At 39.6% G+C, this 13,343-nt stretch overlaps 1 protein-coding gene across 8 annotated transcripts in view; it reads left to right on the top strand.

The window, feature by feature from the left end:
• The window catches only part of sptan1 (spectrin alpha, non-erythrocytic 1), a 38,757-nt gene that overhangs the window by 2,630 nt on the left and 22,784 nt on the right, over window positions 1-13,343 (top strand). For 2 of the 8 annotated variants that reach the window (XM_026298129.2, XM_026298127.2), the window contains exons 1-17: window positions 698-718; window positions 6,616-6,855; window positions 7,327-7,452; window positions 8,089-8,229; window positions 8,568-8,848; window positions 8,981-9,125; window positions 9,233-9,387; window positions 9,590-9,725; window positions 9,870-9,971; window positions 10,087-10,224; window positions 10,344-10,454; window positions 10,564-10,641; window positions 10,742-10,897; window positions 11,040-11,244; window positions 12,120-12,301; window positions 12,408-12,651; window positions 13,196-13,318. In XM_026298129.2, the coding sequence (XP_026153914.1) occupies window positions 6,619-6,855; window positions 7,327-7,452; window positions 8,089-8,229; window positions 8,568-8,848; window positions 8,981-9,125; window positions 9,233-9,387; window positions 9,590-9,725; window positions 9,870-9,971; window positions 10,087-10,224; window positions 10,344-10,454; window positions 10,564-10,641; window positions 10,742-10,897; window positions 11,040-11,244; window positions 12,120-12,301; window positions 12,408-12,651; window positions 13,196-13,318 (2,560 nt within the window). In that variant the 5' untranslated portion in view covers window positions 698-718; window positions 6,616-6,618. Of the gene's footprint in view, window positions 1-694; window positions 719-6,600; window positions 6,856-7,326; window positions 7,453-8,088; window positions 8,230-8,567; window positions 8,849-8,980; window positions 9,126-9,232; window positions 9,388-9,589; window positions 9,726-9,869; window positions 9,972-10,086; window positions 10,225-10,343; window positions 10,455-10,563; window positions 10,642-10,741; window positions 10,898-11,039; window positions 11,245-12,119; window positions 12,302-12,407; window positions 12,652-13,195; window positions 13,319-13,343 lie in introns of those variants that run through there. The other 6 variants (XM_026298130.1, XM_026298124.1, XM_026298125.2 and 3 more) reach the window with 5 other exon arrangements.

Genomic DNA, 13,343 nt, shown 5'->3' with positions numbered 1-13,343 from the left:
CTGAATTGCTTTATTACTGCTGTAATACAGAAACATAGAAGTAAAATGGGCAAACCACATGATTTCACGTAACATAAATATTCTACTTTTTTTAAATGTTTGCCTCTGCGCAACATTTTTATAAATAAATGTGTGGTGTGAATCAGTTAGCTGTGGTGGTGATTTGTAATTGTAACTGTAGACAGTTTGTACTTGGTCAGCTCTGCAGTCATTTGTCATCAACCACTTTGTTTTTCTGTTGTGTAGCCTAATGTATTTGAACACAGCTGTACAAACCTTCATATATGCCATGGTCTGTTACACTGAATTAAAACCTACAGAATTATCCTAGCTCCCTATCTACTTGTGCAGGCTACAAAATATCTTTTTGCATTAGAACAGTAAGAGGAGCCATGGCCCATATAGAAAATAGGACTCCATGTCTCTCGGGCTGTCAGGTCTGGGGCTGGGCCTACATATACACTATAGCTTGCTAACTCATTGTCATTCTACTGTTGAATGAACTACTTGTGGTATAGTAAAGTTCTTCCCATCTCAAATGTACATTGAGTCTTTGTTTGAATTCACATCAACATTATAATGATGAACTACCTTTGAAAACAAACTCTGATTCTGACTACTCACTGCTGGTTGCTTCTTAATGATGTCTGATTACTGTTATCCTTCTGTAGCCAGCCTACAAACCAACATGTCGACCTTTACTAAACCCAAATTGCAGGTAACAATCATGTTTGTCACTACTGTGTGCCTTTGAAAGTTTGTGTGTGCTCTTTGGCTTTTTAGTTTGTGTAGGATAGAAGATTCGAGAAAACGTTTGGACAGTGGTGGTGGTGTTTTGCTGAGTAATGGGATGGGAGAGAGCTAGAGGGAGGGGTAGGAGGTATGGAGCAGAGAGACGCATGGGCTGGGCTACATCTTGGCTTGCTCTTTTGTACAGCATAGTCATTGCAGGTGCAATGCGTCTGTCTGTGTTGCTGTAAAAGAGACTTTGCTTCCTCAGTCATTGTCAGACTGTTAAGGAGTGTACTATAGCTGTACACACTGCTGCCGACTATGACTTTGCCACAGATGTAGCCCTCTGATCAGCCAAGATACCAGAAAACCTAAGGATCCAGGCTAGAAATATCTCCTGTGTATGGTTTGGTTTTGCACTATTTTTCATCCTGTCAAACTGTCAACTCAGGTGTGTCAGTATAAAAACATAATGTTTGGTTAAAATCGAATATCATAAGGATTTGGTAAGTGGCTGCTGGTGTGAATTCTATTTGTGTTTGTCTTTCTGTTGGTTTCTGTTACATTTACCCAGGACTAGTTTCATGCTTTCAGTGTGGACTAATAGGCTTTAGTTAAGTTGAAATGCATGGCTTTTATTGCTAACCCTTCTTTGCATGAAATGGAATATCAAACATGTTTTTTTAATCTTGAAATAAATAGACAATGCCGTAAGTAGTTGCATTTTAAAATTTGACTTAGTGATTCATGCTTCAGAAATAATTGAAATTGGTTTGCATACTCCTTGATTTTTACTAGATATCAATTATTGTGAACTTAAAAATAACTTCTTCAGATGGACAGTGCAGGTCGAGGAAAAGACAAATTGTTGCTATCGTGTCTGTTCTCTGTTCCTCAGTAGACTCTCCCATTTCCTGCAAATTCTTTAGCTTTCCTCCTCCCAGTGTAGTGTCAGTGTGTCCCCTATTTAATACAGGCAGTTCAAAATGAAAACTGGGAGTTGCATGAGTGACTTCATCCAGTCCTCTGTGGGGCTCTGATGTCATCAGAGGACAGGGAAGGCCAGTGTAAATCATTCATGTACTGGAAAGATGCTGTATTCTCTCAGCCAGGCTAATGTCAGGATGTAGCCATGCTCCATGGAATCCACACGCATGATGTGGTTAGCTAAGAAGTCTCTTTACTTAAGAGTTGGGAATTTAACATGGAATTTGTGTCATCCTGCTTTTTTCCCACCCTCAATATTAATGTTTGATTTCATCGCCCCTTTGATGTATTGAGGCCATGTGGGATGAGCAGCATTTTTTAGAGGCTGTTAGACGTTAGAGTAATTTAGGTGCCTATCTCACTGGAGAATCATTAACCATTGCAACAAGTTCTTTGCATTTAAGGGCAAAAGCATGAGCAGCCCATGGAAACATCTCGCAAAAGTCTCACAGGCAGAGAAATGCAGTTTTTTTTTCCTGCAAAGGTTGTAATTCATCTTTGCCCAGATATGTTACATATGCTACCAGCCTAGAGCAGGTACACACCTAATTAAATATATGAACATGGATTATTTATTAAAAGTTACCATTTGCCAGCATGTTGTAATGGATGCATTCATAACTGTAAGAGCATTGTTTGAACTGTTGTTCAGAAACCAAATTCTATAGAGTTGGATCACTAAGAATATTGATACGTATCGGTATAGATAAGCAGTATTGGTTTCAAAAAATCCCAATGATACCCATCCATACTCTTCATTCATCCACCCACACATGGCTTTTATCTTCAGGCAGAGCAAGTTGTCACTCAGCATTTAGAGGCACACTACAGTCTCTCTAAAAATAAATACTGTTTCTCTTCTTTTTTTTTTTTTTTGTTAGTTTAAACATGTTTTGTAATAATGATCTATCTAGGACAATTACAATTATCTTCACATTAACGTAACCTGTGGAGACTCATGGGGGTCTGGAAGCAACCCTAGCTGACACCGGGTGAGAAACAGGGTACACCCTGGGCTAGTTGCCAGTCTATCAAAGGGCTGACCCAGACTAGCAGTTATAGTTATATAAGAAAATATTTTAAAACTTTTATCAGCTGGAGAAAGCAGAAAATAGAGGGCTATTTCCTTCAATGAGCAATTACTCTTTTCCTTGAAGAGAAGAAACATTCAACATGCTAAAGAAATATTGTTTGCAGTTATCACAGACAAGTAAAAGCAATAAAACCATTATGAAAAAGTTCTCAATGCCTTTCATAAATTGCATACAGTATGAGTCGTGCCTCACTGGCCTACACCAGTAGGAATGTCATTCCTTTCGTTATGTACATGATGTACTCATACTTTACCAGCAAATACCCATTCTTATCAGCAGGTGTTTTTATTTTGAAACTGGCGTGCCACTAATATATATGATTTTTATAGGCAGCTGTTGTTTGGCTGTGTTAGCAGGCGTTCTAATAGCTAAATGCAGTCCTTGTGGGGAAACATTTTGAGTCATGGATTTTTATTTTTTCAATTCCAATATTCGTTTCAACCCATCACCCCTGGTTGCCCAGTCAGCTCATGTAGTTTTAGTGTCATTCTGCATAACATAGAAAAAAACAGCATCATGTTTCAAGTGACTCAACTGCAGTTCAGAGATCTCACCCAGGATGAAACTGTTAAGTATGAAATGTAAGAAAGGGAGTAAGGGTTGCGTGATTACAGCCGTCCATAGAAGCTGGCAGTGCTCTTGGCTGATATCAGTGAGTGGAACACCCTTCAGAGGCAGCAGTGAGGCAAAGAGAGGGAAAGCTCTTATCTGCTGATACAGGTTGGAGCAACATGTTATCAGCAGTTGCAGTGCTGTATTTAGGGCCGTCTGTGCTGGAGCACCTTTGATGCTAACTTGGTCATGTTTTGCAAACATCCTTCTAAAGATGTAAGGTAATTAGCTCTCTGGAAAGATGTGTCATCTTCACATTTATGTGGAAATTCTGTTGTCCAGGTGAAGTTGTCTAAAGGTTGAAGTCACGGCAACTGGACTTTTGGTTTTTAGGTTGAAACGTTTCACTACTTATCCAAGTAGCTTCATCATCTTCATCAGTCACATCGTTAGGATATTGTGTGGTTAAATTTGCTGTGTCACTGCAGCTGGAAATGGCTCACACTGAGCAGCATCAGATGATTTAGATTATGCAATATGGAAACAAATCCACCTTTACCTATTGTTAACATGCCTAAAAGTCTGGAGAGATATGTGCATATGTCTTAATAATTGTTGGCAGCGAACACAAAATACTTTGATTATGCACTGCAGGCTTTATTTCATAAAGCACTAGTGTGCCTTTACAGAGCTTAAGAATTACTATTGAGATGTATCATTTGTGTACTCCTGTTTCTTTGCAAGTATTTTTGCCTGTCTGTGGGTCCCATTTACTTCGGTTTATATGACATTGTCCTCCAGCTTATTGGCAGTGTCAGCCAGAACTAAACAGCACCACACGCACAGCAAGTTCATTCATCCAACTCTCTACCATGCAGGTACAATATTTTAAAAATATTGTAAGAAAAATTATATTTTGTAAAATTTAAACTTTAAATTAAATTGGAAAATGGAAAGCACTGACAGACATACCATTTCCTACTTTTTAATGATTTTGAAATAGTAGAGATTATGTGGCGATTGTGTACTATGGCTCAAATATAGAATGTTTCCTCAGTTAAGATGTTCCATGGGTAGAAAAAGATGTTTTGTTTTTTTTTTTTTTTTGTTTTTTTTTAAACTAACTGTCATTTCTAATTTCACCAGGTACATGGGAAGATGGTCTTTGTTTTTTTGTAAGACAAGGAGGAAAGATCTCCCCTGATTTGAAATCACAATCAGTGCTGCCCCCGTCACACACCAGTGTAACTTGGAATATTTGAATCTTATTAAAACTGTTGTTCAAGAACCAACACTTATAAAATGAGATATAGTACAGTTTTTAATGGCTGCGTATTGCGATACTTTTCTGGTATCGGTATACCAGGCAAAACTGTGCATGATGACACTGAGGTCAGTTAAATCCCGGAGATGATTTAAGCACTTTGTGGACTGAGGCAAGCTTTTTAGATGGGCTAAGACTGCTGGCCAGCTTTCTGGAAAGCCACTTTTTATTAGACAGTGGGTTGGTGTCACTAATCTTCTTTTAGTGACTGTACAGTGGAAATGTGTTGTCTGTTTGTGTATTTGTGGGATTGCTGGGATGCTTGCTTGTCCAGAAGAGTAATGGTACCTCTGGGAGCTAAAGTGTGTCTATCCTGGGCTTAGCATAAAAGGCCCACTTCCACTACAGTGGTGGAAGAAGATGGATGGATGCTTTTAGATTCCTTGTACATCAAATAACCACAGATGAAAGTTGCAGGTTTATGTTTATTATTGATATAGTCATCTCTTGTATTTTGTAAGTTGTCTTATGTGTTAATTCTTTATAACACTTACCAGTAGTAATGGTGGGATGGAGCCAGTCCGAGTTGATATTGGGTGAGAGGTGGGGTATACCCTGGACAGATCATCGGTCTTTAGTCGTTAGAATAAATATAACATTTTCAGTCTGGTAAAACACTAGAAGTCATCCCTTAGTTAGTGATAATTACATTTATTTTGACTTTCTGAATGGTTCTCATCTTAGCTCACCAGACTGTGCTGCCAGTTCCCTGTTGTTTGCCAAGTTCCTAGAAACTAAGATGCTTTGGATGACCGACCGAATCAGATTTGTCATGTTTCAACAAGATTGCTAGCTGGCCATTTACCTACTGTTTGAGGCTACACTGGCCATGGGGCCAGAGGCATATTGGGCTGACTGCAGCAGTCCCATTGTATAGGCCTGGTTACTGCTTGCATGCATGTGGAATTTCCGCCCCCACCCCTGTGTGGTATTTCACTGTTTCAGCTGATGGCTTGGTTGCTCAGCTTGACACAGGATATGGAGTTTTGTTGATGCAACACCCCATAGTGCAAAAAGAACCTTCAATAGGAGAAGTTGTAGAAGTTCAGAGTGTAGAGGAACAATTAATTCCCTTTCATTTGTTTTTCCCTCAAATTTTATATTTTGTTTCACTGAATATGAAACTAATGGTAAACTCACTCGAGAGATGTGAGAGGGCATGAGACCATAAACCCTTTGGAGCCTTGAGCAGTTTTGGCCATTCTGAATACTTGATTTTATCTTTATATACTGCATTACAAATCCTGGTAATCCTAGCACCTTTTTTTTTTTTTAAATAAAGGACGTTGTCAATATGACCTGACAATTTGATTTTCACTTTGATATACCAAGCCCATATACTGCACACAAAACTCATAAAATCGTATTTGGAATTTTTTTTTGTTTTGTTTTTTATTTTTATATTAACGTGGTCAATAAAGGATTTTTATAGGTTGAAAATATAAACTGAGGTTGTAAATGTGGAAAAAAATACTGAATGATTTTTACATCAAATTTAAATTAAATTTAAATTTTTTACTTGATCAAACAAAAACAGTGTAGTGACTTTTTAATTTTTTTTTATACTGTGGCAACTTGAACCTGCTTAGTGATTTTAATCAGACTGGCCTGATCAGAGACTCCTCAGGGTTAAATCATTATTATTCTTAGCAGAGAAAATAGAAATGTCACAGTTGCAGAGTTGATTGTGATTTCATGAAGTAATCTGGAGTTAAGTAGAATACACAGTATAAATGGGATTGTATCTGAGTTGCCATTAAAATTGATGACTAATGTTGGAAAAGGGAATATTGACTTTATCTTTAGAGTCTCCATTTGGGCATCATGAATTATATACAAACCTCTTCAAATCCTTGCAGCAAGAGAATTTATGTTACTGTATAGCATAGATGTCCTGCCTAAATATTCCTTATGGTGCATTTGCAGAAAATGGACACCACAGGGGTCAAAGTGCTGGAGACAGCGGAAGATATTCAGGAGCGCCGGCAGCAGGTGCTGGACCGCTACCGGCGGTTCAAAGACCTGTCAATGATGCGCCGGCAGAAGCTGGAGGACTCTTACCGCTTTCAGTTCTTCCGTCGCGACGCTGACGAGTTGGAAAAATGGATCCAGGAGAAGTTGCAGATTGCCTCTGATGAGAACTACAAGGACCCATCCAACCTGCAGGTCTGTCATCCTGGTTTTTATGTCTCACTGTGCATTTAATTTAGTTGTTTTCATGGTTTCACTTGGTTCTGCTGAACTGAGACCTGACCCAGGACCAAATCCAAAGTCTAACTCTAATCAGGTTATCAATATACCTGATAACTAAGTGGATAAGTGGATCCAAATAGATCTGATCTTTGATCACATGCTACATCTCTATTGTGCATTTAAAAAAAAGTATTTTCATGACAATGAGATAATGAAAGTTGTGATTACTTGATTACCACAGCTTTTACAAGGGAACTGAAGCCAAAATGTATTGAATGCTTTTTAGAATTTGATTGATAGACATGAATTAAGCCAGGACATTGTCCTTGTTTGGTTTATTGCTCTGTTGTATGTATATGTGTCCAAACCATTGAGTGGTGGTGTGTCTGCGCATATATTTTATGCAATGATTTCTGTCTATCCCAAATGGATTCTTTTACACAGGGTAAACTGCAGAAACATCAGGCGTTTGAAGCTGAAGTTCAGGCCAACTCCGGTGCCATTATCAAACTGGATGAGACTGGAAACCTTATGATCACCGAAGGCCACTTTGCCTCTGAGACCATTCGCGTAAGTCACACAGTGATGAAGCTGTGGTCACAATAATATTGTAGTATTCGTTGCTGACATTAAACTGTGTATGAATGGTGGACTGGACAGTTAGACTGCAACATTAGGGGCAAACAAATTCTTACAGCAAAATAGAAACACACTTAAACCTTGCCTGGTTTGCTTCCTGAATATCCTGTCTGCTGTTAACGTCTTCCATCTGATTTAGTCCTACACGCCTTACCGGACACAGCAAAGACCTATAGTTACAAGTGTCAATATGGCTGAGTATATACAAGTAGGTGTTGAGCTGCTGTGTGACATCTGAGTGCTGAGTGTCAATTCTTCCAGATCCAGCTCCTCTCAATCAGTTTTTTTTCTTTCTGTTATTCTGTTATAAAATGGGCGGACCTTTTATTGCACGTTTTGTGTTTGATATGGGTTAGCTCACAGAGGAATTGGTGCTTGTAGGAGCTATTTCCAGCTGATATTTTTAAACCAAAATAGACATTTCCTCTTAAATACTAGATGAACAGAGCTGTAGTGGTATGTCTAATGCTGGGCATATTTGTCTAATTATTTGTCTAATTATTTTTGTAATTTCTTGGCCTCTTTCCAGTAACTTAAAAAAAAATCCACCTCTCTCTTGTGTGTTAGACTCGTCTAGAAGAGCTGCACCGTCTTTGGGATCTCCTGCTTCAAAGGACGAAGGAAAAAGGCATGCGTCTCCTGCAGGCCCAGAAACTGGTCCAATACCTGCGTGAGTGTGAAGATGCCCTGGATTGGATCAGTGATAAGGTCAGATTCATGTTAAGAAACATTGCCTAAAGGTCAGGGTACAAATGACTTTGAATGAAAACCATGCTAATTTCTGCGTCACCATGAATGAAGAATCTTAAAGTTGACTACATTGCTACAATTATTAGATTATCTAGTTTAGTTGGTTAGAGATTGAAATGGTGCCTATTAGTCAATGTTGCTGTTCATTAGGAATGTTCAACTTGAAAATTTGACTTTATGGTTAGAAATGACCTTATTTAAACAGTGTAACTGTAACACATAAGTACAGTTTATAGCTTTTACATAAAAGTTGTTTGAAGTTGGCCTCAATGTTTTTGCTCCACTTTTACCTGTAGGAGACCATGGCCACCTCAGAGGAGCTGGGCCAGGACCTGGAGCATGTAGAGCTTCTGCAAAAGAAGTTTGAGGAGTTTCAGACAGACCTGGCAGCTCATGAAGAACGTGTGAATGAGGTGAACCAGCTGGCAGCCAAGCTGATACAAGAGGCCCATCCTGAGGCTGAGCTCATAGTACGCAAACAGGACGAGGTCAATGTTTCCTGGCAGCGCCTGAAGGGCCTGGCCCAGCAGAGGCAGGGCAAGCTATTTGGGGCTGCTGAGGTGCAGCGTTTCAACAGGTAAACCAGGAAGAAGTGTGGACAGCTGTAACACACTGTGCTTGTTTATTTGTATTTATGTCTCTAGTGTTTATGTCTTTGTTTGCTTTGTTGATGATATTGGCATGCTTTCCATTTGATTCTGATTGACAGGGATGTGGATGAGACCATCAGTTGGATCAAGGAGAAGGAGCAGTTGATGGCCTCTGATGACTTTGGTCGGGACCTGGCAAGTGTGCAGGCTCTGCTGCGCAAACATGAGGGTCTGGAAAGAGATCTTGCTGCTCTGGAAGATAAGGCAGGATATATGCTGCTCTACACAATATCCACACATGGGACAGCCATGAAGTGTAAAACTTTGTTCTATTTTCTTTTTGTCCTTACTTTTTCTGCTCCTTCAATTAGGTCAACACACTGGGTGGTGATTCAGAGCGCCTGCAACAGACACATCCCCAAAATGCCTCCCAGATTCACCTGAAGAAGGACGAACTCATCACTAACTGGGAACAAATTCACACTATAGCCACTGAACGGCATGCCCGTCTGAATGACTCTTATCGGTAAAATACCAGATTCTGACATAAAAATATACTGTATCTCAGACTGACACCTTGAGTCAGCTATATTCACGTATCTGTATTGTTAAAGTGAAATACATTTCTGAGTAAACATTCTAGCACAAAGCCTTGATTACTGATGGGTTATTTGTGTCATCTCTCAGATGTTTGCTAACTCCAAGCATCTTGTCATAATGTCTTTCAGACTGCAGCGCTTCACTGCTGACTTCAGAGATCTGACCAGCTGGGTAACAGAGATGAAGGCCCTGATCAATGCTGATGAACTAGCTAATGATGTGGCTGGAGCTGAGGCTCTGCTAGATCGTCACCAGGAGCATAAGGTAAATTTTCCTGTAACATGGGTGTTTCAGACTTAAACAGGTCACTCATCTTGATCATTTAATTTTAAAAGCTGAATACAAAATACAATGTCATTTTATGTTACACATAAAAAAATATGTCATGTGTTTTTCTTTGTTTTTTAGGGAGAGATTGATGCCCATGAGGACAGTTTTAGAGCCACTGATGAATCTGGCCAGACCTTGCTCAATACAGGACACTATGCATCTGAGGAGGTCAAGGAAAAGGTAAGTCTATGACAGAATCCATTGTTCTCTCTTTTGGATGTAATGTTATCGTTGGTATCTATACCAGCACACGACTATGTACCATGGTTTCAGTGGTGCGTGTTGTTGTGTGTAGCTGGGGATCCTTCGTGAGGAGAAGGAGTCTCTGCTGGAGTTATGGGAGATTCGTAGGCAACAGTATGAACAGTGCATGGACCTGCAGCTTTTCTACAGGGATACTGAGCAAGTTGACAACTGGATGAGTAAACAAGAGGTAACCTAATACATCAACAAAAATTAATACCTGTTTTCATGAAAGAGTTTCCCTGGTATAATATAACTAGTTCATAAATGTAATGTGCAAGTGTTTAATGTTGCATGTTCATTGTGTAGGCTTTCCTCTTGAATGAAGACCTTGGTGATTCTCTGGATAGTGTAGAGGCACTGCTGAAGAAACATGAAGACTTTGAGAAGTCACTTAGTGCACAGGAAGAGAAGATCACTGTAAGTTACCCCAGCTTATCTCCTTACACGATTCACATTCCACCTTTAAGTCTTCTGTACTGGTTGAAAAGAATATAGTCTTAATTGTCTTCATCGTGTTCGTCTTCAGGCCCTAGATGAATTTGCTACCAAACTGATCCAGAACAACCACTATGCTAAAGAAGATGTGGCTACCCGAAGAGATGCTGTAAGTGCATGTAGATATTATCTCAAATACAAGCACATAATGCTAAAGTAGATAGCCAGTAATTAATGTTCTCACGTTTTCTGTTGTTCTGCACATTTAGCTGCTCAGTCGCCGCAATGCCCTGCATGAGCGTGCTCAGTCTCGTCGTGCTGCCTTGGAGGACTCTTTCCACTTGCAACAGTTCTTCAGGGATTCTGATGAGCTTAAAAGCTGGATCAATGAGAAGATGAAGACTGCAACTGATGAGGCTTACAAGGTACTATCAGAGTGTTGCACATTGGGTTTTGTAGAGATACATTTAGTCTCCATTTTGAAATGTATTTGTACTTTCCAGTGTTAAACTCCTTTTATCTTTCTGTTGCATCCTCCAACTTCTGTGACTCCTTTCTTGGCAACAGGATCCCTCCAACTTGCAGGGCAAGGTGCAAAAACACCAGGCTTTTGAGGCTGAGCTGTCAGCTAACCAAAGCCGCATCGATGCTCTGCAGAAGTCTGGCCAGGAGCTACTGGATGGAAAGCATTACGCTTCCACTGAGGTGGCTTGCCGCATGGAGGAGGTCAGCTCGCAGTGGAAAAAACTGCTGGAAGCCACTGAGCTCAAAGGTACTGGCTAGGGGAAAGCAGTAATAAACAGTGTTTAAGACTGAAATTGAAGGTACTAGTGTATATGGATAGATTAGATTTCATCCCTGTACTAATTTAATAAGATGTCAAAGGAAATTTTTAGTTAACTGTATTATAGTGTAAGATTTTTAGAAACTATATTTAATTAAGTAATCTCACTGAGCTCAGAGAGACCTGGGAACAAAAAAAAAAAGTCATAATCAGCCAATCATTACACAATTCAATATTACAATAAAGAGAAAAGTGATGTGCAGGAAATGTATTGGTCAGCAGTGGAACACACTGAGTTTACCAGCAGATAGGGTTTGCATGGCAGTACAAAAGATCTCTGTAACCAAGTGCAGATGAAGAAGTCCATTGAATAATAGCATTACTGCTTAGAAAAGGTAGATTGTGTTCGACTCTATACGAAATGAAAACAATGCAACCTTATGCAAAAAAATGTTGTAATCTGGTGCAGTGTTTTTGCAATGCAGCTTGAGGTCCTCTGACAAGTTGCTATATTGGCCAGTCGCATGTATCCAAGCACATATTTCTGGTTGATTGGTTTTTCACATGAACACTATGTTTCTGCTGCTGACTTTAAGGCTATGTTAATGCAGTCTCTTTTTGGATGCTTCCTATGACATGATAACTAGACAGCAAAGGCAAAGGCAGACTGTAGTCAGGGATTAGGTTGGAGCAGAATTAGGCACAGTTTTGTTATCATTATAAAAAGGGAGTGAGAAGTACTGATTAGGAAACATACTGCTATTTATGTATGATGTAAATAGTGATGGACCATGAATTGAGGCTTGCAACATCCATTACTGATGACAGTCTGGGCTGTTTTGATTTCTCTTGTTTTATTTTAGGTATCAAGCTCCGTGAAGCCAACCAGCAGCAGCAGTTCAACAGGAACGTAGAGGACATTGAGTTGTGGTTGTATGAGGTTGAGGGCCACCTGGCTTCAGATGACTATGGAAAAGACCTAACCAGCGTCCAAAACCTGCAGAAGAAACATGCATTACTGGAGGCCGATGTGGCTGCTCACCAGGTACACAATGCTAGGCAATCACTATGAGGGCATGGCTAATACAGTGTTTTTGTAAATGGCAGTGGAATAGCAAATGTAAAACTTCTTTTATGAATGTCTCTCTTAGGATCGTATTGATGGCATAACAATCCAGGCTCGCCAGTTCCAAGAGGCTGGACACTTTGATGCTGACAACATCCGCAAGAAACAGGAAGCTCTAGTTGTTCGTTATGAAGCCCTGCGTGAGCCCATGGCTGCACGCAAACAGAAACTGTCAGACTCTCTCAGGCTTCAGCAGCTATTCAGAGATGTGGAGGATGAAGAGACTTGGATCCGTGAGAAAGAGCCCATCGCAGCCTCTACAAACAGAGGTAAAATTTGAAATAATCATCATCCATGTCACCGTAATGTATAGTACTATCAAAATAAAGGATATGTTAACACTACATTTGTCATCCATCTGCTGTAATGTACAATACTGTAGTATAAGGTAAATCACATCAGTGCAATATAATGTAGTCACTTTACCTGGTATTTATTTATTTATCTGTCAATGTCTATATAGATAGATAGATACTTTATTCATCCCCCATGGGGGAAATTCAGATATATACACACATACTGTACACACTTATAGTTCTTGTAACTTTATAGTTTTATTCCACTTAGTATTTTTTTTATATTTTTAGTTTCTTATTTATCTGACATCTTTGCTACTTCTGGCACTCTGCTGTGTACTTGATGTTACAACAATGCAATTTCCCCATTGTTGGACAAATGAAGGTTTCTTATCTTATCTCATGTTTGATGAAACTATATAAAGTCTCCTTCAAGACGTTGATTTACATAATTAAGCAGTGGCCTTCTCTTGATGTTTTTTTTTTTGTTTGTTTGTTTTTTTTTTCTCTTCCTTAGGGAAAGACCTGATTGGTGTCCAGAACTTGCTAAAGAAGCATCAGGCACTGCAGGCTGAGATAACTGGTCATGAGCCTCGCATCAAGGTTGTCACCCAGAAAGGGGAGGCAATGGCTGAGGAAGGTAGTCATTTCAATTTTAAGCCTTG

This window comes from Mastacembelus armatus, chromosome 12 (assembly GCF_900324485.2).
Source record: "Mastacembelus armatus chromosome 12, fMasArm1.2, whole genome shotgun sequence".
NCBI lineage: Eukaryota > Metazoa > Chordata > Actinopteri > Synbranchiformes > Mastacembelidae > Mastacembelus > Mastacembelus armatus.
The sequence above is the reverse complement of the archived record's forward strand: the minus strand, read 5'-3'. Positions and strand labels throughout refer to the sequence as shown.